We start from the raw sequence: 24,202 nt of genomic DNA, 5'->3' as shown, positions 1-24,202 counted from the left end.
CAAGCTGCGATCACTGTGGACATGACCACAAATCACTTGTTTTCCAAGAGCTGCTGCCAGATGCTGATCACTTGATATTTGTCCTTTGGGGCCATCTCTGTTGTTAATGAATGGGGTTACTAATGATGCTGTGTGCACCCTGGCATATTTCTCACTGTGTTACATCTAATGACAGCATGGAAAGCTGCAGCCTTTAAAAGCATGGCCAGCTGACTTGTGCCTCTGCTTGATGGTTTTGTCTGGTTTTGTTTTGTTTTCTTTGTTTTTAAAGTTCTGGGATTACCGTCAGCCTCGGAAGTACCTCAATATCCTTCCCTGCCAGGTTCCTGTCTGGAAGGCGAGATACACGGTGAGTGAGAAACACCCACCAGCCCCACTTATGCTGTGAGAGCAAAATCATGAAGGCATGTTAAATAAAGAACTGCTGCAGTGCTTCTCGCCACTTCTCCTTGATGTTAAATTGATTTTAAAGTCCCTTATGGTGCTTACAAGGCCTAGAAAAGTGATGTCTGCAATGGGGGCATTCAGGAGAAGAAATCACTGGCAGTGTGAAATCCCAATCTTTGGCATCATCCTGTTGGGGACAAAACTGAGGTGTGAGTGATTGGCTCTGGGAGCAGGAGGCTTGGAAAGCAGCTGCTGCTCTCGCTGTCCTGTTTTTTCACTTGTGTCCAGCACTGGTGCACGTAGCACAGATGTTTGCCCTCTCTGAGGGCTTTCTCTGCTCCCCAGATCTCTAGTTGTGGCACACTGGGCTCTTACAGCATGTCAGATTCAAGAAGTGGGGTGCTTTTTGATAGAGCAAACACACAGCTGTGTGAAGCTAAGGTTCTTCAGATTAGTCATACCTGTTCTCTTCTCTGGACATCTAAATATGTCTTGAAGTCAGTACTCTCTCTTGAGGCTTTGGTTCCTTTTCCTCATCCCCTCGTGGGGCTGTAAGAACAGGTTATAGTGTTCCTCTGAGAGTAGCTGCCAAGGCTCACCCCCTTGGAAGCAATTCTTGCAGTGATCAGTAAACTGCAGTAAGGATCCCAAGTGAAAAGTCGATGCTGAAACCACTCCAGCCTCACAGTGGATAACTGAGGAAGCAGCAGAAAGAAGTGACTAACCTTAAGTGAGCTGCGTTGACTCTAAGCACGTTACATCTTTTCCCTCTTAAGATGCCAGTTTTACACAGCAGATGCCTTGTCACTTCTGCTTTAGGCCTGGTTCTGCTTAGTGCTGAGCTCATTTAAAATCAATGTGTTCTTATGGATGATGGCAGTAGGTGAGAATTGCAGAGCATGCTAACAGCAGGGCAATGTACCTCAACCAAAAGGTGTTTCTTTCTCAAGCCTTTCAGCAATGGGCTGGTGACAGTGATGGTTCCGCAGCTCCGACGAGAGAACAGCCTACTTCTCTGGAATGTCTTTGACTTGAACACACCTGTTCATACCTTTGTGGGACATGATGACGTGGTGCTGGAGTTTCAGTGGAGGAAACAGAAAGAAGGTGAGATCAGGGCTGGGCTCAGTGCTCTCTCTCCTGCCCTGCTGCCATCAGCTTTCCATGGCTCCTGGCTGCGATGCTCATGTTGTCACCCTCTGACTCTTGCCTTTCCTTGGAGCAGCTCCAGCTTGCTTTCCTGCCCCTGTCTGCTGCTGTTCCCCCCCCAAGCTACAGCTGTTTTCCACTCACTTTATCGCAGTGGCCTCAGAAGCATTGCCCTGTTGTTTCCATGCTAACAAAGCAAATCCAGCGAATGCTGAGTGGGTCAGCGGTGACTCTAATTGCTTCCTCTCCCCTGTGAGTCTATTTTTAAATGTATCTTTCAGAATAAATTGTGCAAACTATTAGATGGGTGTACGAGTGCAGGCGCCCTCCCCCTGCTCAGAGCTGCAGGCTAACCAGTTAACCCCTTGCATTGCTGCCTGGGTCGCAGCCTCCAGCGTGACCACGGAACCAATGTTCCCTCCTTTTCCATATGCTGGCAAAGGCAGGAGAGGGAGAGCGTGGGATGGGGAGGCTGCTGACAGAGTTCAATCCTGACTGCATTTTCCAGAGTAGGCAGCTAAATATAGGAAATTCCAGAACCTCATCTACCATCGACAGAATGAACATGCCTGGCTTTGATGGTCCTGCTTTGCAGTGTAGAGGCACACAGAGCTGGAGGGATCCTCCAGATTGGAGGCGTTACTGGCACACAGTTGAGCTGGGAGTCAGTTTCATCTCTGCTCTGCATAGCTGTCTGTGAGTGAATGGGAATCCTGCAGTGGTTCTCAGGGCTGCTGTGGGACTCCTGCTCTCATTCCCAGGGATGTTCAGTGCTGTAATCTCTGACCTTGGAGCCTGTGCATCTGCCAGTTACTGGCGGTGAAGCTGACAGAGCACTGGACTTGGATTTAGGAGACCCGAATTCTAATCCAATTGTGCTGCTGGTTGCTGGGGCAATGCAATTAAGTCACCTTTTTCTCTGTTTTTTTTTTTTTTTTTTGCTTTTCTTTGAACAAGAGGTAAGCAATATAGAACTGTCTGTGTGAGCAATATAGAACAGGATCTGGAGGTGCAGTCTAAGAAAGCTTGTGTGAATGTTCAAGCAGATCTGAACCACACTTGCACTGTCTCAGTTGAATTCATGTATACATACCAAGGCTGGAAGTCATGCTTTTCTCAAGGAACATTAATCATACGAGCATTCCCAGTCCACTTCAGTGCAAAGACAGCCAAGATGCCTCAAGATAGCACAAATCTCCTTGCACAGGATCTGCAGTGCTGTATTTAGACAGCCACTGCGCCTCCACAGAGGGGTGTCAAAAGCAGTTGTGCAGCAGCAAATTCCTAAACAGCAGCAGCTGTTTAACAAGGGAAATTCAAACTGTATCACAAGGCCTACAAATAGACATAAATAGCCTCGTACCTTTATCTGCTGCTCAGTAGTATGTGTCTAGATGTATTTGGTTACAACCTGAACTTGTCTTGGCATCAGCAGCTCTTTCAGAAGGAAAAGGATGCCTAGGGCCAGGCTACTGTAGCGTAGGAATGTTTTGAACTGTTTGCATCTTAAAATGCCTTTCAGTTCATCACCTGTTTCAACTTTGCAGTAATGTAAAAATGAATCCATTTCTCAAGTACTTCTCAAATCACTTCTTCTGCGTCAATAAACTTTATGGGCAATCTTGTTCATTCCTGGTTTGAAAACCTGTATCACATTCATTATATTTATTTTGTGGCTTTCATCTGTAAATTATACCCTATTTAGAGGCATGGTAACTGTGGTGCAGGAGGAGGCCCAGGTCAATTCAAAGCAGGATAGGAATCATAGGATTTGTGAGTTCTGCCTTTCAGTGTAGTGCCCTGTCCACACGACCTCCCTGCCAGCTTGCTTGCTTCAGTTTGCACTTAAAGCAGCACAGAGATATGGTCTCAGTTTTCGGTTGGGTCTATAAGTTTCTGTCCTTTTTAGGTTCTAAAGACTACCAGCTGGTTACGTGGTCCCGTGATCAGACTCTGCGGATGTGGCGGGTTGACTCTCAGCTGCAGAGGGTACGTAAACACCTGAACTGCAGGCAGTTTTCTTACAGGCTGGGTTCACCTCCCTTTCATTGCGCTCCCAATCACTCTTCTGGTGTCCTCAAGCTGCAGACACAGCAACAGGCTGCTACTTCAGTTCCCCCTTCAGCTCCAGCCCAAATGTGACGAAAAACATCCCCAGGGAGGCCTGTCCTGAGACCTCTGTGTGTGTGTGTGTGTGTGTGTGTGTGTGTGCGCGCGCAAAGCCACTTTGTCATGGAGCAGTAAGCATGCAAGGCTTTGGGGAAGGTGAAGAGCAGTTACTGCCCAGTTGCCTCTGAAGATGCCACCTCTGTTGCTGCCAGACTATTCTTGGCATTCTAGGTATCAGGTAAATGCAGGAATTGCACCCTCTGCTTCATCTCCTGTTTCCATTGACTCTTGGCCCGGTGCAGGCAGGAGGAATTCCAGTGTTCTGCTGGGTGGCAGCAATTACAAAGTGCTAAAGCAGGCTAGGTTAGCTCTGCTGGGCCAGAGCAGAGGGCTCATACAGGCAGGGTGGCCCATATTGCCCTGCTTGTCTCATCTTCAACTGTGGTTATTTTGGAATGAATGCAAGAATATAAGAATGAAGCAAGTATGAAGTGATATTTCTCTAAATGCCCTTGCATTCTGTAGTTTACAGCTTAGAGGCTTACCAAGCCTGGCATCTTTGTATTTGGTAGTGCTTGATGGGCTTCACTTCCATAGATTTGCTCTGACTTCCTGGACTTGTGTACATTTGTCATCATAAACACGTTGTGAGCAGGGAGTTTCATGGCTTTTCTGCATGCTGTGTAGGAAAACAGCTCCTTTCATTTGTTAATTTTGCTACCTGATAATTTTGGGTTTTTTTTTCTGATACATACTTGCTCTTAACATTGAAGATGAAATGAGCGAGCAATCTTAAGCTACCTTGACTGCAGATTTCTGTCATACAGACCTCTTGGAAGATCTCAGCTGTCTCCTTTGACTCTAGTCAAAATATCCTGATTTCCTTCATCCTCTTTTGGTCATCCTTCTGTATTTCATGGCCCTTTTTCAGCTCTATTTTTTGGGATGGGGATCAGAATGTTGTTGTTAGCACAGATTTCCTAATATTTCATTTGCTTTTAAAATGTTGGGTGTAATTCCATGAAAACATCAGCTTAGTCTGTTTTCTCTGTCTTGCTCCCTCAGTCAGCTTGAGCTTGTCTTTTTTTTTTTGCCTATGTGCATTGCTTTATATTTATTTGAACCGAAGTTCATCTTTCCTGCAAGGTCCTTCTCTGCCTGTTGGTAGTCAGCCTCTACTTACTACCCTGAATAACCTGGTGGCATCAGCAAACCTGGTCACGTTGCTGTTCACCTCCTATTCTGTGTTTCTGATGAATATGTTGAAGCAGGTGTCCCAGCACACATCCTGTGGGAGTTCTGCGGGTCTGTAACAAACCTCTATGAAAAGTGACCCTTCATGCCTACCTGATTTACCTGGGGGTAGTTTATTTCTGTCCTTTAAACTGGTTGTTTCTCTGTATTGGACTTCACTCAGCCTCTGCTGGCTCTTGCTCCTCACTTGTTCTTGTTCTTTACCAAGCTGCACCCGATGGCATGTTGCTGGTGACCAGTATTGTAATTTGTTATATCATAGCCTTATCCTTTCTTCTCCCTATGTTTCTTCTCTTCATCTCCTGTTTTCCTGTGCTAAACCTGTGTTTTAAGCTGTCATGGTCTCTGTTTTGGTACAGGACCTAAAGCACTAGGGCCTGTAATATTTACCTGGGCTTCCAAATTCTGAAGTGTGAATATAAAAAAGCAGATAGCATGCTGCTGTTGCATCTGATGTAAAAATTAAGTGACTTTGACACACGAGCACACTAATTGAAAGTGTTTTTGTTCAAAGTAAAAACCTCTGTTACTTAGCCTGGTGATGTCAATTAAGTGACTTTGTAAGCAAGCAAGGCACTCAGAAGGGACAAAAGGGAGAATGTCAGAAAGAGGAAAAGCAGCCTGTCTTGTCAAAGCAACAGTGCCAAGGTCTGTGACTGTGGGGCACACAGGCTCACCTTGCAAATCCAGAAATCAGTTGTTTAGTGGCTTTTCCTTGTTTTCTGTTGTGCAGCATGTTGGTGTGCTTGTTCTTTTCAGCTGTGTGCTAATGATATCCTGGATGGAGTTGATGACCTCATCGATGGGATTTCTCTTCTGCCTGAGCCAGACAAGACCCTTCAACCACAGGACTCTGAGCCCCAACACAGCTCTGGACATGGGGATGAGGAAGGTGAGGCAAGTGATGAGCTGGGGAACTTTAATACCAGCTCTCTTTGTGTTGGGAAGAAGATGCATCACAACCTAAGAAATAACACTGTAGGCAGAGCACAAACTGGTGTTGTTTCAGAGGTTACTGGATTACTGTTTGGGGGGAGAGAAAACACAAGGGCTTTCTCAGGATTATTCTACCAACTTTCTTTCTCCTCTAGCATAATGACGTCATTTTAGTTGTAAAACAAATCTCTTCCTTGTCACTAGTTGCACTTAATAGCATTGCCTTTAGCTCATCTTTGTGGCTTCCTGCCAGAAATAAGGTAATCAGAAAATCAGTTCTGATTCTTAAGAATGCATTTCAGTTTAAGCTGAGAGGTGAATGAGATCCATGGAAAAGGGAGGCTCATGGATAAAGTGCTGTGACACAAACTGCTTGCCTGGTATCTAAATCCTTCTGCTAGAGACACTGTGTGAAGTGATCTGAGAAGAACATGGACATGTTTGCAGTGTCTTCTCCCATCTTCCAAAGTATTATGGAGAGAGCTGCTGTCTTTTTCCCATGTGCTGAGAGCAGGTGATTGAAGGCTAGCAGAGGAAGAGGGCTGTAAACTCTATCCCATGAGTACCAGGCAGTTAGATAGAGCTTCTCAGCGAGCACTGATTTGTCGTTATGGAAGAGAAGGCAAACAAAGGCAGGAATGTGGAGCAGGGTTTGTGTGGTTAAGGCTCTGGCCAGGTTAAACATTCAGGGTAATAGTGTTTGAAGAGATTAGAATAAAACAGAAGAGGCTGCAGCAGCTGAGACCCAAGGTGGTGATGTGCACATGAAAAAGCCATCTAAAGAGGTTTCTATTATCTAAAGGAAGAAGAGGAGGAAGAATGCAGTGCTCCCATGTCTGTGTCAGGATGGGTTTAAATTCACAGTTCCTTTCTGTACTGAAGCAGGGTGCTGCAATGGATGCCCGTGTGGCAGGTTTATAGGAAAGCAGTTTGATTCTCCTTCTGGGTTGCCAGCAAGCTGAAGAGAAGGTGAGGAAATGGTCTGATAACTGTCCTCTGAATCATAGAGACAACTCTGAGGTCCCTTAGGGAAGCTTTTCCTGATGCTGGAGGATTCCAGCCCAGTGAAGTTCCTTTGTAACCTCCATGGGTGCTCACAGAAGAAGCTTCTAAAGGTTGCCAGCACCTCTGTCTCCATGAGAACTTTAGGATATGATAGCAAGTGTTCTGGCTCTCTGTGCTTACCATGGGCAATCCCGTATGAAGAGGCACAGACTCTCTTGCTCTAGCTGGGAGTATTAAGAGAAGGGATGTCATTCTGACTACCTGATCTCTCCAAGAGAGAGGGTCTTTCGTGTCCCTGATGAGGTCACATCCATGGTGTGGTTTCTGTGTGGGTCTGGTAAGACTTCCTTTGTTTCAGAGGGAATTAAAATTAAAAAGGGAAATAAAAGTCATTAAAATGACTTTTCTGTAGGAGGGTAGATGTTGCTGCAAATAGTATGACTTCATGATCACTGCACAAGTAAGTCTCTAGGTAGGAGTTTCAGCTCTTTCCAGTCCACAAGCAATTGTGGACTGCTGATGTGAGCCACCCTGGAAGTGGCTTAATTTCCATTGCAAAGTCTCCATGTTAGGTTAGTAAAGCTCTGTGGGGGATCTTTAAAGAGAATGATGCTCTACAGATAAATTGGAAAGCACACCAGCTGTGCCTTCAGTGTACAGCTCTTCTCACTGGTTGTTGCCCATAAAAGATCATTAGGAATCTGGACAGATATGTGGGCTTTTGGAGATTAGAAGCTAATTGGAAGGGAAGAGGGGGAGAAGGCAAAGGGAAGGCAGTGCCCATTTTAGGAACCTCAGGGATGGCTTTTTAGTTAAGCTGTGGTGGTGTCTTTGAGCTAGAAATGATTATCTTCCCTGAGAGCCACTGATCTTCCTTTAATCCTTTTTTCAATTCCCTATTGTGAGATGTATATATAAGCACTATAATAAAATCACAAATAGGAATGAGTAGCTAAGCATCCTACCTGTCCAAATTCAGCAGCCAGCTGGGCAGCAGTAAAGCCAGATATATTTGTCCCAGCAGCAAAGACAGTGACTTTCAGGCAAACCCCTGTACAAGGATAGCCTTTTTTTTTTGCATTTCTTGTTTTCTGTTTTCTCCCTAAGAATAGTCTGTGTGAGATCAAGGTGAGAATGACAGCTGACTAAATGGGACATCCCTTGTATCTTTTGATGTTTCTGAGGACGTATTTGGTCAGCTTAGGAAGGGTTGCCACAGCAAAACCCCTTGAACAGGAGCTTCGTCTGTCCTAATGGAGGTGGGTAGCAAGAGTTAAGGCAAGAGCCAGCCAGGCACAGCAGGCAGTGACCAAATCTTTTGAAACTCAGTCAAATTGGATATCTTAACCATGATTCCTACTCAGCAGCACTTGCCTGGCTCTTTAAATACATTCTGTGTTTGAGGGGTTATTGTCCTCCTGAAAATATTGATAGTGGAAGAGGACAGCTAGAAACAACACTTAAATGAGTCTTTAAGGACTGTTCGCTAGAATGCTTTACGGCATTAAATGGACACTGCTGCTTCAAATTAATTACACCTCTCCTAAGGCCAGAAATACCCTCTCCTCCCTCCCAAAGCCTTATTCATCAGATTGCTTTGGATGCATTCCCTGAAAGCCAAGAGCGGTAGAGTGTGAATCCCAAGACCAGAGCTCCTCCTGGAGACTGCTTTGGCAGTAGTTCTTTCCTGCCAGACCAAGAGACTCCAGTTCATCTGTTCATGTCTGGCAGTGCTGTGTAGGGAGGAGAAGGTGTCTCAAATGAGTAGAGACCAGACCGTTTTAAGGCTGTATGGAGTGCAGGTGGCTTCTTTAACCTTCTTGGGAAACCATTGTGCAGACAGATTGTTTCTGTTTTATGAACAAGGCTCTGAAGTCTTCCTCTAAACGACAGCTTAGATCCTTGCCAGGTAGAACTCGTGCTTTTGTATATCAAAAAGCTGCCTGTTCTCCTTGCTGCCTTGTGGCATTGCATGCCAAAGCTCTACTCTAACTTGTCTTTGCCTGTAATGCATCTTTTCTGCCAGCCTTAAAAGAAGACTTCCTGAACGACCTCCTGGTGGGAAAGAAAACAGACCAACTGGGGCTGCCTCAAACACTGCAGCAGGAGTTCTCACTGATCAACGTGCAGATCCGAAATGTCAACGTGGAGGTAGTTTCCTTTCACCACTTGGCTAGAAGGGGATGTGGGCAAGCTGGCTCGTCAGAGCCTTCTGAAGGGAACTCTCCTGCTGCAGTGGGTTTATTTTGAGCCGTAGAGATCCTGCTGGCCATGGCTAGCAGAAAGGAGGATAATCACAAACACTGGGAGTGCGAGAGGTATTTCAGCACAGTAACTGTGCTGGCACTGGCCCCAAGGAGGCTGGACTGTGTTTTTCTTCTGCCAAAACTGCAGAGGGGCTTGTTCCAGTACGTGCAGCTGATCTCATTTCAACTGTTTCTGAACTCAGTCAAATCAGCCCTCACTGTCCCACGCTCTGGCCCTCAGTTTTGGCATCTCTCTTTCACAGCAGAGCCTCTTCTGTGTGTGGAAGGTGACTGAAGGCCCAGTGCAGTGCTGGAATAGCAGGCTTGGGGCTGCTGCCTGTCATCTTTCCCCACCACTGGTTTTCACATTTTCAGATGCCTTCCTGAGAGTCCTGTATGGTCGTAGATGCCTGTTAGTGCTGCACTGGGCCTGAAGTGTTCTGTGGCCAAGGGCAGGGGGGTGGAGTGCGGCAGCTGTTGGGAGCTGCCTGATTCCTGCTGCAGCCTGGGCTGGCTGGAGTCTCCAGATGCTGCTGGACTGGCAGTCTGCTGGTGAAAACTGTTCCCTGGGTTTTTTTGCTGTTGCTGTGTTCATTGCCCGTGACAACAGCACGATTTTGTCTTATGGGTGTGCAGGGGAATCAGTCCCTCAGTTTGAATTGAAGCCACCGCAAGTTAAAAGGTCCTTGGAGATCTGAATGCAAGGCTATTGCTGTTCCTCACACAGATGGATGCGGTGAATCGTAGCTGCACAGTGTCAGTGCACTGTGGCAACCACCGGGTCAGGATGCTGGTGATGTTCCCTGTCCAGTATCCCAATAATGCTGCACCATCCTTCCAGTTCATCAACCCGACCTCCATCACTGCCTCCATGAAGGCCAAGCTGCTGAAGGTATGTGGTCCAGCAACTAGACACGTGCTCAACACCTGCTGTCTAGACTTCTGGCACAGTCAGACCTTGCTGAAGGTATACCACAGACTGCTGTTTGAACTGACGTATTCTGGAGCCTGTAGGATGGGGTGTTCGTTGGCGTTGCAGCCTAGTTCTTTCTTTTCCCCACTGATGCTTTTTGAACATGTTTTTCTCTATATCTTGGTATGAGTGTCACGTGTATTACCTGAGGATCCTCCTAGAGCAGCTGTCCCAAGCCTCAGAATAGACTAAATGACCAGCAAAGCATCCATTTGCAAAATGGCAGTATTTGGGGGTTGGACTCGATGATCTCTGGAGGTCCCTTCCAACCCCTACAATTCTGTGATTCTGTGATATTTCTGAGCTGGCATGTTGTTTCCTGCTTTCCTCTACAAGCTGTTTTAAGAGTTTTGCACAGAGCCCATTAATTCCAGATCAAGTGTTTGATCAATTGATGCAGGAAGTCCTATTGCTGCTGAAATCGCTTCTCCGGCAGCAAGGGCTGCTCTCCCTTGCCGCTCCTGTAAGAGCACTAGGAAAGCAGGCTTGTTTTACCTTTGGACCACAAAGAAAGGATGAAGTGCTAGGCTATTTCCTAGTATTTCCCAATGTAAAGCAGATAGAGGTGGTGACAGAAAGCGTTGCTGGCTTTGGACTTTGTTTTCCCTGCATTTTGTTGTGTTCTGCTCAAAGCAGAGTGGAGGATCACAGATACTTGTCACTTTCCTTGGAAAGGTGAGACTTTGTTTTTTAAATATTTGACTGCAGACCTTTGGGAATGATTTGTGTTTGAATGGAAAGGAATGAGGAGAAGTTGCTCTTTAAGGGAAGGAAGCAAGAACCTGGGATTTCAAAGTGTATGAGTGCCTCAGCTTTGGTCCTCCCGTGTCCAACAGTGTTAGGGCTGAAATGGCTGCCTTGGAGCAAAGTAGCCTCAGGCTTAGGCCTAAGCTTATCCATCAGGCAGAAGGATCCATTTGGGTTCCTTCTTGAAAAAGCTGGATCCAGTTTGCCACAAACTGATATGGAATATTATGGGCTACAGTAATACAGAAGCCCAAAGCCTGGATCAGGGTGTGCTGAACGTCGGTGAGCCCTCAGTGCTCTGATCAAAGCTCAGTCATTCTTTCCTTGAAGCAGACAGCGCATCAGTGGGTGACTGTGGCTCCAGTGGGTGTTCTGGGATGTCTCTGGCCCTGCAGTCTCGTGAGCCTGGCAACTTTGTGCTCTGCAGACAAAAAACGATGTGGGAAGGTGCGGATATAACCGTGACTCAAGCTGTATCTTGCATGTATTCCAGATTCTGAAAGACACTTCCCTGCAGAAAGTGAAGAGGAACCAGAGCTGCCTGGAGCCCTGCCTGCGTCAGCTCGTCTCCTGGCTGGAGTCTGTCGTGGTATGGAGAATTCCATGGGCTCTCTGCCCTACTTTGTTGTCTGCTCTCACATCCCACGCTTCTGACTCTGCATTGAGAGTCTGGCCTCATTAGGCATGTAAATAGACCCCTGTGACTGGCTGATAGATCTGTGGAAGTTCTTGTGGTTAATGTTGAAGAAAACAGAGTTGGGTGATCAGGCCCTGAAGCTTTGCTGTTGTGCGGGTGCTCACTAATAATTAGGTTAGCAGGAGTTACTGTTGGTTGCAGCATCACAGTGGAGCACGGTAGCTTTCCAGCTCTGAGCAGATCTCACTGACCAGCAGGGCATGGATATCAGCTGTAGAAGAAAATAAGATGTCAGGAAGGTGATGAGTTCATTCTGGTCTGAAAGGCAGTGGCAGATGTCTTTACCTCTCAGTTGTATTCAAAGGTCATGCCAACCAGAGGGCTTTTGTTTTCTTCCTTTGAACAAAGATGTGAAAGTCTGTTTTTTTTCTAAAGCTTTGTGCAAGGGCTATATAGGGTTGATACCACAAATAAATGCAAGTCCCACTCTGCCCTTAGCTGAGAGATTGGTGATACCTACTCAGCATCCTGGTGTCAGGTAATAGGTCTGTGGGTGGGTGCAGTGTACTGTAACGTGTGTTTTTAGCATTCTGAAAAAGATGAGTCTTCTCAGGTTTCTTTTTCAAGAGGTTTTGTTTATTCATCATGAATAAGGGATCTTTTTTGTTTGGAGGTGTTTTTTTAATTTTTTAAATTTTCTTTTTTTCCACGTTGGAAACTTATTTGTTTGGTTTCAGCTGTACTTGTATGGAAAATTTGAGTCAGGTGCTTTTATAGGATTCCTTTAGACCTGAGCTGTATCTTTTCCAATTGAATGCAAATTTCTGCCAGAATTTCTCAGGGCAGACCTGAGATCTCCCAGACTTTCACCACCTGCCTCCCTCACTTCAAGATGTCCGGCTTTTATTTGACACCCCCACGTTTGCATGGGGTGTCAAGATGGTCATCTTTAAGGTGACTTTGTCTTACTGGCGTCATCGAGGTACCAGGTTTTTCTCAGCTTTGTGTTTAGTTGCTGGGAGTCACATCTGAAGGTCAGATTTCCTATATAGTTTTTCCTCGAGACCACTGTTTCCACCCTAGTTGAGCTCTGCATTTCAACACAGCCGTGATGGGAGAGAGCTCTCCATACATACAGCAGTGCAGAGGAGCACTTGGCTCAGAGGTACACATGCTTGCAAATGCTTTCGGAGCCAAAGTGGTAGCTGTGCTCTCTTCTTGATCTGCTTTGACTCGAAGGAGAGGTAGATGTCTGTGTGAGGCTGCTTGGCACGAGGATTCCCAGTGCTCCAGCTGGGTTTCCTCCATGTGGCAGCAGGAGCATGACCTTGTTTAACTTTGTTTCAGAACCAAGAGGACAGCACGTCCAGCAACCCCTATGCTCTGTCCAACTCCGTGACGACCCCCCTGCCCACCTTTGCCCGGGTCTCCAATGCCTATGGCTCCTACCAGGACTCAAACATCCCATTTCCACGGACCTCTGGAGCCCGGTTCTGTGGTGCAGGTTAGCCTCGTCACTGATACAGTGGCAGCCATCAGAAGAAGGGTACTTAAAAGTACATCTTGGGGAACAGTTGCATCTGAACAAGACAAGGCTTTGCTTGCTGCCATGCAAGGAGTATTAAATGCTTCTCATGCAGCTATATTGTGATAAATTTGCAGATAATGGGCCTGCTTGCAGTTGGTGTTCCATGTGGGATTTTAGGATACAGATCTGGAAATCCAGAATTGATGGAAGAGATGGCCTTTGGCACAAGGCATGCCAAGGCACTGATGCATCTCTTCATTTTCCAGCAGTCTGGGGGTAGCTTTTATCCTTCCATAGTTCCCTCCTGCCCACATCAAATTGCTGCATGTACTCTGGCTCTTGTGTCTTCACAAAATGTAACTTTGGGTTGAACTTATCCTTTGTTAAAGGTTATTCTTGTTACTCAGTGTTTTGAAAGTTTTTTTTTCATACACGTTTCACTGAATTCCAAGCATAAGTAAAACAGTAATGCTGCATTGAGCAGGCTGAGTGAAACCTGCTCTGCTTCAAAACTCTTGCACCTGGGTGAGTGGCTGAGGACACTTGAAATGGTAGCAAATGGAGTAAAGCTTGTGGGAGCACTTTGGAGGTAGTGTCAGATGGCTTGGGTTGTCCTTTCAAAGAGATTTACCAGCTCTTGTGAGTTCTTTGCATGTTAATGGCCTCACTTGCATCTGGAGTATCAGAATGCTGGACAATCCTGGTGAAGAGGTAAAGCACGAAAGTATGTGTGTGTCCAACAACTTGTGTTGCTGCTTTAAGGCAACCAAACATGCTCTTTCAAGCATCTGAAAGAGGTAGATTTGGGTTGGGAAAACTATTTAGAAGCATTCAGGGTAATGGATAGGCCTCTAGGCCCTTCATGCCACCCCTGGGCAGTCTGCTCCACCTGGCAGAATCTTTATTCTGTGTCCTGTCCCTGCAGGGTACCTGGTGTATTTCACGAGGCCCATGACCATGCACCGTGCAGTGTCCCCAACGGAGCCCACACCCCGGTGAGTTGCCTGCATCACCTTTCAGATGTTACACTGCCACGTGGGCAGAGAGGCAGATCCTGTGCTGGAGCTGTTGGCCCTCGGAAAGCACTGTTAGCTGTGTGGCACAGCCTGGTCCCATAGGTCCCAGACCCCTTCTCTCAACACACCTAAAAATGCTACTCACAGCTTGGGTTAGAGGAGTTGTTTGTCTGAGCCTTCAAGACGTTCTGATGGATGTAAGCTCCAGAAAGCATGTTCTCTTGTTCCTAGGTCCCTGTCAGCTTTGTCAGCATACCACAGTGGCCTCATTACTCCGATGAAGATCCGTACAGAGACTCCAGGCAATCTGCGTTTGTACAGCGGCAGTCCCACGCGCAGTGAGAAGGAGCAGGTCTCCATTAGCTCCTTCTACTACAAAGAGAGGGTAAGCACCGTGCTAAAAAGCCTTCCCAGTACTTCAGCTTTTGACTTGTACTCTTTTCTTAGGGCTGTGAGCATTGCTGGTAACGGTAGCTTCACATTCCTCTGAGGAAGGCATCTTTTACAAGCAGCTCTGTAAAAATGTTGTATGGATTTATCTGCTGTTAGTTAACTTTTTTGCTGATCCTCTTAGCATTTGACTTGCTTGACTTTAGCACTTTGAGATCTCTCAAGACTCACCATTACAGCTTCCTTCAGTTCACTGCCTCCCTTTGCATTAGATGCGGTTAAAACCTCACACTTGGGAAGCTTTAGTCTCCATCTAAATACATTGCAGGCCACTCTGATTTTCTCTGCACCCTCGATGTGTATAGCTGCAAAGGGCTGGGGATCTGTGAAGCTTACTGACAGTCTCTTCTGGATTATGGGGTATATTTGAGTGATTTCTGTTACAGGTGTCTCTTTCAGGGATGTGTGCCCCTTTGGACTATTGTAAAGCAAAAAAAAAAAAAAAAAGGTCCCTTCATGATCCTCCAAAGACCTTTTAATAACCTGTACCTCTGTTTTAGACATAGGCCTTGTATCACTGCTGTTCACAAGCAAGGCTTTGGGGAAGAGTGGGGATTGTTTCCTTCCAGGGCACACGGGGTGCAGAAGGACAGTTGGAAACTGCAGGGTAGTTCTGCAGTATTAGATGGCCTGATTTGCCATGAGGACGTTGGGCAGAAGAGCTGATGCCATGGGAGCAATCAGGCATGCAGTGTGCTCTGAAACAAACTCCCTGCGCTTCAGCAGGAAGTGGTGTGGCTTACAAAAAGGTAGTAAGCTTTCACTGAGAGCCTGAGAATTCAGGGCATTCAAGCAGTTTGTCACTGTTTTGTGGGCACATTTCTGTGGCAGTGAAGGAGAGCTTCCAGGTACCCAGAGAAAGCCAAATGCTCCATAGCACTCTGCTGCACTGGAGCTCAGGAGCTCCTGTCCCAGGAGCAGAGGAAGAATCAGAGCCTTGAGCTTTCATCCTTTCTTGGTGCTGCAAGAAGTCTTGATTTTTCCAGTAGTCCCAAACATGACAGCCAACCCTTCTGGGGTTGTGTCCTGCTTATGTGAAGCCTGTTAGTGATTGCACCTGCCAGCCTCTGTCCCCATTGCAGGTTTTGCTACCATTCAGGCCCTGGGAGACTCCTGCAGTCCACATTATGTTATTTATTTTTTTTTTTTTTCCCTACACAAACTTCTTTGGATGGGAAAACAGCACTGCCTGATACAGGAGTTACAACCTGCCCTGGTCTGTGCAGGAGAGCTTATTTAAAGTGCTTCTTCTGTCCTCTGCAGTGTGCTTGTCTCTGACACGCAGCTCTCTAAGATGACAGACAAGGCTAAAAATAACGTGGAAGCAGCTTGGTGCAATTTCATGTGACCCATCTCCCCAGTCCGTGAGGCAATGGTGACAAGATTTTTGTCAGGGTGGGGAGAAAATCTAGGGAACAAAGTGTGTGTGTAGGGATGTCGCCTGAAATCCAGGGAAGTAAATGGCTGCTCTCCAACCCCATGCTAAGCTCTGTCCTTGCATCCTGGGTTGGAAGAAGTTGTAAGAACCTTAGAAGGGAGCTAGCAAAAGTGTTCTGCAAATTGAGATAGTTCTAAAAAGCCTCCATCTCCCTTCAGCAGAAGTTTTCTGGCTCTTCAGGAGCTGATGTTCCCAGCCTTTGTAGATCAGTGCTAAATAGTTTCGATGTTTAACTGTGAGGATTTTAAGGCATAAAAACCCCAGGCTCTGGATCTCGTTAGTTCCTTGCTCTGAAGCTTGAATTTTATATTTCCATTGAATAAAAAATTGGAATTTGGTGGTAAACAAAACCGAAAATCTTAACTTCATCCCCAGAAATGAATTTCTCAGAGATGACCAAGCATTTGAACTGAAATCCCATGTAGCAATGCACTAGCCTTGCTGCCATTAACAACTAAATGGAATGTGTGTGTTGCTGGGTGGGGAATGTGTCATGTTCCCAGAAGGGCAGAGGAGATGCAGCAGAGATGTGCTTAGTAGACACAGCACAGCTACACCAGCCCCTGAGCCTTCCTGGGCTCCTTCACAGATATGTGTCTGTACACAAGCATGCGTTTCCACTTCTTATTCACACATGCATGCTCCTCCAAAAAATAAAAATAGTCATAATGCAGCAGTCCATCAGCAGTGCCCGGCTGCAGGCTTCTCCCAGTGGTGAGCTGCAAGGGGAGGCAGAAGCCCGGGCATTGCCTGGTGATGCTGACTGTCTATTAGCAGCTGAAAATAAATGCAAAGTACCTCACAGCACAAATAACTCTCTTCTTCCCCTTTTTATTGTGCTGACTCTCACAGAGGTATGAGAAATATTTCTTTCCAAGCGAGTGCAGAATAATATGCTTGGAGAGATTCAGTTTATTGTTACAGTACTGCGTGAAGCACTTAATGAAATGCCTGCAGGTTCACAATGGAAGCCTACTTTGGAGCTGTTCTGCATAGTCAATCAGTGAACTTGATTGCTCGTTCAACCTGAACGAATTCCTCAGCCCATAATGGCAATTTCCACACTGTCCTGCTGGGCAGCGGGGTCTCTACATCCCTTTAATATCCTGACATTTGCCTTTTATTGCTTTTGAAATGAAAGTGAACAGCTGCAGCAGGTTCCAGTGGAAGAAGTCCTGGAGGATGCTGGATGTTAAAGGGATGTCTGAGGAAACAGGAGCTTTTATTGAGCTTGCTGCAGATTTCTGTGCCAGGCAGCTGTGTTAAAAACGTTAAATGCAGCTGAGGCAGCACTTAGACACCTCCTCCTTCACCTGAAAGGGAGGAAAACTGGTTAGAATAGGAGCCCGTCACATGGGCTGCCATGGGTTGTTCTCTCCCCTGCTGTCAAGGTATGAAGAGTTGAGGTCGCTGCAGTCCTTCCACAGAGCAGCCCGCAGTTTCCCAGGTCTGCAGGTAACGTAGAGCACAGCTGTGCACGGAAAGCAGAGACCTGGTTTTACAACTGCCATTGTGTAACAGAACCATGGGGAACGGTGTCTTTTACTCTGCTGGTTCGGAGCGCTTTTCACTTTGGTTTATTTACCTTTGCCTTTAATTTTCTTGGTGTCTCTCTCCCCTTTTCCTGGGTATAACGTTTTCACACGCAGATGTCTCCTCGCTCTGCCCGGCGGCGTTGGTCCATACAAGCAATTAACGACTTCCCGGTACTGTGCGCTGTGCTGATACTGTCCTTGATACAACCCTGTCTTCTGCCCAAGGGCCCAAGAATAAAATGCCACCTGCCTGCCTTTGAGTAACCTGCACAGAGGTGGGGGACCCGCGCTCCACACAGGGCCTAGGGCTTCAGGAGCACTAAGTGCGCGTGTAAGTGGGCAGGAGCAGACACGATCTCAAAGGGTACAAACGCTGCCTTATATATGACATGCCTGTGTTACCTGGCCTTGCAGTCAGGAAAGGATGCCAAGGGGAATTTGAAGTTTAAGAAAGGATCAACCTCTAAGAAGCGTGCGCTAAGAAGAGCGCGCCGCAGAGGAGTTGAGTGGTGATTATTATGCGTCATCAGGTAACTGATGAGGCTGACATGAGAACACCTCATCTCTGGAAAAGACAAAACCCTTCTGGAGAGGGAGGAGTTCTGGAAAATAATATTAAAGAGCAGCAAGCTGCTGGCATGGCATTGCTTAAGAGCTGTGGAAGAAGCAAACCGGTTGAGCTGCTGATAATGATCTGTCATCTCATTAAAACGAGCGTGTGTGTTGCACCAGAAATGCCTTATTTCCTGGAGCAATAAGTAGGATTTCTCCTCGATTCGTGATCTTCTCCAGCGCTTAGAATTGCACCGCTCTGCATTCAGTCGAGGCGCAACACTGGCTGGTGCTCCCTCCTCCTGGCACCTGCCCTTCCAAGACTGTTTTGACAAGTCATTTTGCTTTAGTCCACTTGTCTTTAAGGCTTGAAGACATCATTCATGTGAGCGTCTTGATAATATCAGCGTTGCTCAAGCTGCAATGTGGATTTGGGCAATTACTGTTTCATCAGTCCTCTGCCAAGCACAGGCGAAGCCTTAGAAGACTCCAATTTAAAGATGATTTCTTTAGGTCTGCGTGAACAACTGTTTTTCACAGCTGTTTGCCTTCATGCTATCTCTTCAAGACAGCAGAGGATAAAATAGAATCCCGTAACACCTAATTTAACTTGGTATAATAGGTCGAGCCTTCCTAATTACAACAACACTGAGTCTATACTGTCAAATAATAGGTGAGAGAAACCAGAAGAAATTTACTTGACTCGGAGGCTTTTTGTGAAGAGCTAACGAAATGTGAGTGGTGGAGGCAAGAAATGAGGCTCTTCATTGGAGCAGGAATTGACTAAAGGAGAGAAAACCAGGCAAGAGCTTGCCAGAGTTTGGTGCAATAAATCGTGGTCCACCCAGGACCTCAGTTGAATTTGCTTTCCACCGGCTTGGAAGGAAGAGCAAGTGCTGATGTGATGAAGTTAACTTTTTGTGCAACGTGCTTATTTTTAGGGTATGTGGGATAGTTGAAGCCTGGGCATACTGATTGCATTAGTGGATAACTGCTGGAAAAGCCTCATCACGCTCTCCTGAGTGGGCAGCGGTGCCCAAGATGAAGATATTTGGAAGAAAAAGAAACACTCCTGCTGGGGGACGTTGATTTTTGGCCTCTCTGGGGACGTGCCTGGTGCTGCGGGAGATGCTGTGAGCCATCAGTGTGGATTCTTTGGAGATAAAGTCCAGGCAGTGCTGCATGACCTGCACCAGGAGTTAATCTGCAGGCACTTGTTCAGAGTAAAGGAATCTGCAGGGGAGCAGCAATTTTAAAACTTAATTTAAAAAATAAGTTCTTAGAAGCAGCTTGAACCTGGCTTTGAACTTGTTTAACTCTTTATTTTGTAAATACCTTAATGCAGCTTAATCTCTGGTGTTGAGCCTCTTCTCTTTCGTCCACAGCCTTTCCCTTTGCCCTGCTAACACACCAGCTTACCCTACAAACTGAGGTTTTGCATACGCTGATGTGAACCAGGCACTCTGCATTTCACAAAGTCAACTTCCAGCGCTGCCTGCCTCAGCAGGACCCGCAGGCACACACACCCCACAGCCCAGCATCCTTTCCAAGTGGGCATGCAGCACTTTGTACCTACTTCTGCTGAGTATGCAGTGATGGTGGTTGCTACGAAGCAGTTGGTGGCTTATTCTTGGGCTGTCTGTTTCTACATGTAACCCATTTACTGCCATCGTTATCACCTCAGACTGCAGCAAATTACAGCCTTGGGTATGGTAGTGCAGTGCAGGCTGGCTTTTTTAGTCATCGTTCAGTGCTGTTCCCCGCTGTCACCTCCAACCCCTTGATTGTCGTAAATGCTCTGGTTTCTTTCCTTCTGGTGCTCCAAGGAGCTGATGAGCCTTAATTTGCTATTGCCACAGCTATTTTCTTTCTTTTCTTCCTTTCCTTAAGCTCTCAGGAGCAGGTGGGTAGATGCAGTTCACCCTGGCCCGGACTCTAGGTTGCAGATAGGAGTGCTGGGGCAGTGCAGAAGGCCTGTGTCTTTGCCCTTAGTGTTAGTTTGGTGTGTGCATGCTGACTTGCTTTTGCTCCAACCGTTGTGTTCCCTGCTCCCCTCTGTCACCTGTGCTCCAGCCCCTGGGAAGAGACGTGTCTCCTGTCCCCCCCGCTGCCTGTGAGCCTTGCCTAACACCACAGTGGAAGATTCTCACTGGAGCAGGCTTGGAATAGAAGGAAGAGAGGAATCTTGTGGTGGACCTTGGCCAGCCAGACCTGAGCTAGAGCTCTCCTTGCCTTTGAGCCTCTTGCTGCAGAGGCCTACCCGAATTTTGAAAAAGCATGGCACGTAGAACTGTGGCTGCACCTTTAATTTTATGATTTTCTTTTATCACAGTTCAAGGGGCAGGAAGCAGTGGTGCTGGCAGGGCGTGTGGTCATAGGCCAACCTGCTGCTGGAGCTGCACCAGTAGAGGATTAGGTCTTCCCTGTTGGCCAGTAACCAGGCAGAGCTAGGAGGAAAAAAAGCAGGAGGACTTTGTGAGTTCAGGCTTTCACGGGGCTCTGATGCATTTAGTGTCGTCGTTTGTCTGGTGGTATGCTAACAGCAAGCAGGAGGCCATTCATGGGCTCTCTTTTCCATGCTCATCCTCATTTGTTGTCATTCTCAAAAAAAAAAAAAAGTGACTAAATTGCCTGTGCCAAGTGGTGTGTGTTGTCCGTGTTCCTGGTCTTTGCAATACCTGCTGGGAGGCTTCTTCAGCTGGCTCGTGCAGGGGGCAGGAGCAGGTTGAGCTGTTCTCAGTGACAGCGCAGGGTAACGCTCCATCAGCTGCGCCTTGCAGATGCTCAGGAGGTAGCAAGCTGCTCCCCAAATTTCCTGCCGAGCTCTAGACCTGCAGAGCGTGGCTCTGTGCCTGCAAGCCTGCATTCAGAGGGGGCACAGGGGGCTGCTTTTGGTGAATACTGCCTGCACTCCTGCCCTGGTGGCACGTCCTCGTTCTGGGGCTCCCAAGCTTTGCTCCAGTGTTGGTTTTGGCGGCATCAGCAACTCCTTGCTGCACCTCATCCTGCAGATGAGGAAGCAGGGTCAGGCACCACAGTGGTTTGAGAACCTTGTCATCATACAGTCCACGTCTTTCAGCACAGAAAGGGTAGCGATGCTTTTAGGTGTTATCAGAAGGTTTTGTGCCCAAGGGTGAGAGCCAGAGCTGGTCCAGGCAGGGCCTTGGCTGGAAGCGGATGGATTGAGGAGTGGTTGATCTCCCATCCTGTAGTCACCTTCCACTGCATGGGCCTCAGTTTGAGCAGTAGATGAGATAAAAACTGAAAGCAAATTGTTTGGATGGATCAGAGTTTGAAGGGCTGTAGCTGAGAACAAAATTAGGCCCTGGCTGTCCAGTTCCCAAAGCACTGAGCGATGAGTTTCCATCTGGTACCTCTGTGTGGGCAGTGTGTGTGCTCCTCTTTACTCTGGGGAGCAGTGGAAGACCAGGTGAGCAGGTGAGGATCTGTCACGAAGGCAGAAAGGTCCACCTTCACTTCCTTCAAAACTGAATTGCCTCCTTCACTCGCTGCCAAACCTGTACTCGAGCCTTTGGGCCTCGGCCACTCGTTGTGTGGGAACACAAGCAGTGTAGAAGGCCCTGGTGCTGTGCTTCCCCCAGCTCAGTCTGCTCTTTAGGAGCACTGATGTGCCTGGGTGAGCTGTGCCTGCCTTGCAGAGCCAGCGGTACAGCAGGACAGAGGGACTGTGAGCTCTGGCTGTGCTCAGCAGAGCCTCTGCAGCTCAGTGGGACATGGAACGCTTCTGGATAGGAGTGTGTCAGTGAGGGAGCTCACAGCACTGCAAAGCACCACCGCTGCTCGTAGCAGCCAGCGCTTCCTCCTAGAGATCCTCTGTAGCCTTTGCTTGCCTGTGCTGCACGTCCTCAGCCCTCGTCACTGCCCTCCTGCAGCAAGGAGCTGCCCGATACTCCACAGGCTGTGGCCGAGGCAGCGTTATGCAGCGCGGCACGAAGATGGTCTGTGTCTGTTGCGGGGAGTATTTGGGATCCTGGCTCCCTGTTTTTTTCCTTCGTGCCGATTCCTCTCCTTCCTTTTTCCCCCCAGCTGTGTGCCCTGAGCCAGCTGTGAGCATGGTAGCTGAGGGTCCTTGCTAGGAAAACGTGGGCCCTGCTTTATCATCTGCCATTTGTTTGAAGCTCTTGATAAAGCAGGAGAGGTGATCTCAGACCAAAGGAGAGTCTGGAGCTGTTGGCCCTGTCTGAAGCTGAGGGCGAACAGAAGCTGGCTCCTGCTCGTCTCTGTGCTGAGCGTTGGCCGAAGCCAGCGGTGGTCTGTGTGCAAGGCTTCCCAGACCAGACCTCTAACGAGTGCTAATTGAACTATATCCTGCCAAACCTCCCCGGGTCTGATTGGCAGCCCGATGCCGATTTGTTTCTTATTGGCTTTCACTGGAGAACTCACTGAATACTTTTTGAGTGAGTTTGACCTTGAGCTCGTTGCCTTGACCTGCTTTTCACTTCCTACAGATGGAGATGCTTGTTCTCCTGGGCATGTCATGGATGTTTTCCAGGGTGACACAGAGCCTTCTGAAAGGCGGGTTTGGGTGCTGCTTGCATTATTCCTGACCCTAGTGCTTTGTTCCCTGGCCCACGAGGGCTGCTGTCCTGCTCCCCAGTAACACGCTGCCATTTGTTCTGCAGAAGTCGAGGAGGTGGAAAAGCAAACGGGAGGGGACAGATGCCAACAACCGACCCATCAAAGCTGCCGGGAAAGTTATTATACAAGATATTTCCTGCTTGCTGCCTGTGCACAAGCTGCTGGGAGAGCTGTACATGTGAGTATGGGCTGGCACCCTTTCTTAAAGGAAAGCAGTTGTCTTTGGCACTGCCGTGCTTTTGTCCTTCAAACATTTCTTCCTGCTTTCTTCCTTTCTGCTTTTTTTATAGTGTTGCTCTGCCTGTGAGAAGAGACTTGTCTTTCTTCCATCTGAAAAGCAATGGAAGAAATACGTGATGGTGTAATTGTATACGGAGTGAACTGGTGCTCCAGCATCATCACTACAACTCTTTCAGGCTCAGGCTTTTGTCAGCTAGAGAGAGAAGTTAGTGGTACAAATTCAGGGAAGGAGCAGGCTGCCCTTGTTAAGGGATAGCGGGGAGAAGAAAGCCTTCCTTCTCTCTTCTCTGTGTTATGAAAGAGAATGTTCTTTAAAGAGACCCGTTGGATCTTTCTTCTCTGGTTACCTCACTTGTAAAAAATGTCAAGTGTCTGAAGAACCTTTCTGACGATGAATGGGAAGGCTCACTTGGTTTCTTCAGGCTCCCCCTGACCCTTGTCAGGCACCCAGAGACTCTGCAAGGGATGTGTTATCCAGCTCAGAAACGTGCTTGTCTGCGGGTAAGGCTGATTTCTTCCAGTCAAGTAGAACAGATCAACAGGCTGGATGGAGACAGAGCCGCATCACTGGTGGATCCCAAGGACAGGAACGATCCTTGGCTTGGTGCTGTTCTGGCACAAGTTGGATCCAGCATCCCCATGGAAGTGGTGCATCTTAGGACCAAGCTAGCTTGGAGCTGGACTTCGTACAATAAGCAGTGTGTTAGGGAAGATGAATAGTGGGAGCTGCCAGAAGGATGGCAGTGATCCCTGAGTAACACAGGGGGGCCAGATGAGATCCTGGTCGTGCTTGTAGGCTCACAGTGATCAGCAAGTTCTGGGCTACTTACTATTACCAGTAACTCATCCTCCCCATTCCTCCCTGCCTTCTCAGGTAGCATGCCAGCCAAAAAGCTGATCTGTCTTTCTTCTTTTCAGATTGAACGTAAATAATATCCAGGAGACTTGCCAGAAGAATGCTGCCTCAGCCATGGCTGTTGGACGGAGGGATCTTGTACAGGTATTACACTGAATCAGACTTCTTTCTCACTACCCTTAAATGCCTTGTGCTATTGCCTTGGTACCTGGACAGTCAGCTGACCTCAGCAGTTCCAGTGTGTGTGAAAAGGCTGATGAACCGAGGGGTGTGAGACAGCTCCAGAGGTGCTCTGTAGCTCCTTGGTTTGGGCAGTTAGAGGTCCCCTTGCTGGGCTGCAGGCAGGATGTTGTATGTCTGTTGCCAAACAGAGTGAAGCACATTTTTTGGGCAATTCCTGCTGGCAGAGCTGGGGATGCAGTCTGCGTTCGAGTCTGCAGAGGAAGTAACTGTGCACAGAGTTGCCAAGCTGCTGTGAGGATTTGATCGATGGTTTTGTCTTGTGTAATACTTCCTGTTGTAATTAGCTCAGCGTTAATCTGCAC

The 24,202-nt window shown here is 47.5% G+C and overlaps 1 protein-coding gene across 4 annotated transcripts in view; it reads left to right on the top strand.

Annotated features, from left to right (window-relative positions):
- WDR59 (WD repeat domain 59) overlaps positions 1 to 24,202 on the top strand; it is a 47,542-nt gene that overhangs the window by 15,975 nt on the left and 7,365 nt on the right. For 3 of the 4 annotated variants that reach the window (XM_052685252.1, XM_052685251.1, XM_052685253.1), the window contains exons 9-20: positions 272 to 349; positions 1,338 to 1,494; positions 3,446 to 3,525; positions 5,659 to 5,791; positions 8,867 to 8,991; positions 9,814 to 9,978; positions 11,300 to 11,395; positions 12,791 to 12,947; positions 13,897 to 13,966; positions 14,219 to 14,372; positions 22,606 to 22,739; positions 23,720 to 23,801. In XM_052685252.1, coding sequence (XP_052541212.1) covers positions 272 to 349; positions 1,338 to 1,494; positions 3,446 to 3,525; positions 5,659 to 5,791; positions 8,867 to 8,991; positions 9,814 to 9,978; positions 11,300 to 11,395; positions 12,791 to 12,947; positions 13,897 to 13,966; positions 14,219 to 14,372; positions 22,606 to 22,739; positions 23,720 to 23,801 — 1,431 coding nt within the window. Of the gene's footprint in view, positions 1 to 271; positions 350 to 1,337; positions 1,495 to 3,445; positions 3,526 to 5,658; positions 5,792 to 8,866; positions 8,992 to 9,813; positions 9,979 to 11,299; positions 11,396 to 12,790; positions 12,948 to 13,896; positions 13,967 to 14,218; positions 14,373 to 17,524; positions 17,582 to 22,605; positions 22,740 to 23,719; positions 23,802 to 24,202 lie in introns of all 4 variants that reach the window. The other variant, XM_052685254.1, reaches the window with a different exon arrangement.

This window comes from Tympanuchus pallidicinctus, unplaced genomic scaffold (genome assembly GCF_026119805.1).
Source record: "Tympanuchus pallidicinctus isolate F22 unplaced genomic scaffold, pur_lepc_1.0 scaffold22, whole genome shotgun sequence".
Classification (NCBI taxonomy): Eukaryota; Metazoa; Chordata; class Aves; order Galliformes; family Phasianidae; genus Tympanuchus; species Tympanuchus pallidicinctus.
Note: the sequence above shows the minus strand (reverse complement) of the source record. Positions and strands in the feature narration are given on the sequence as shown.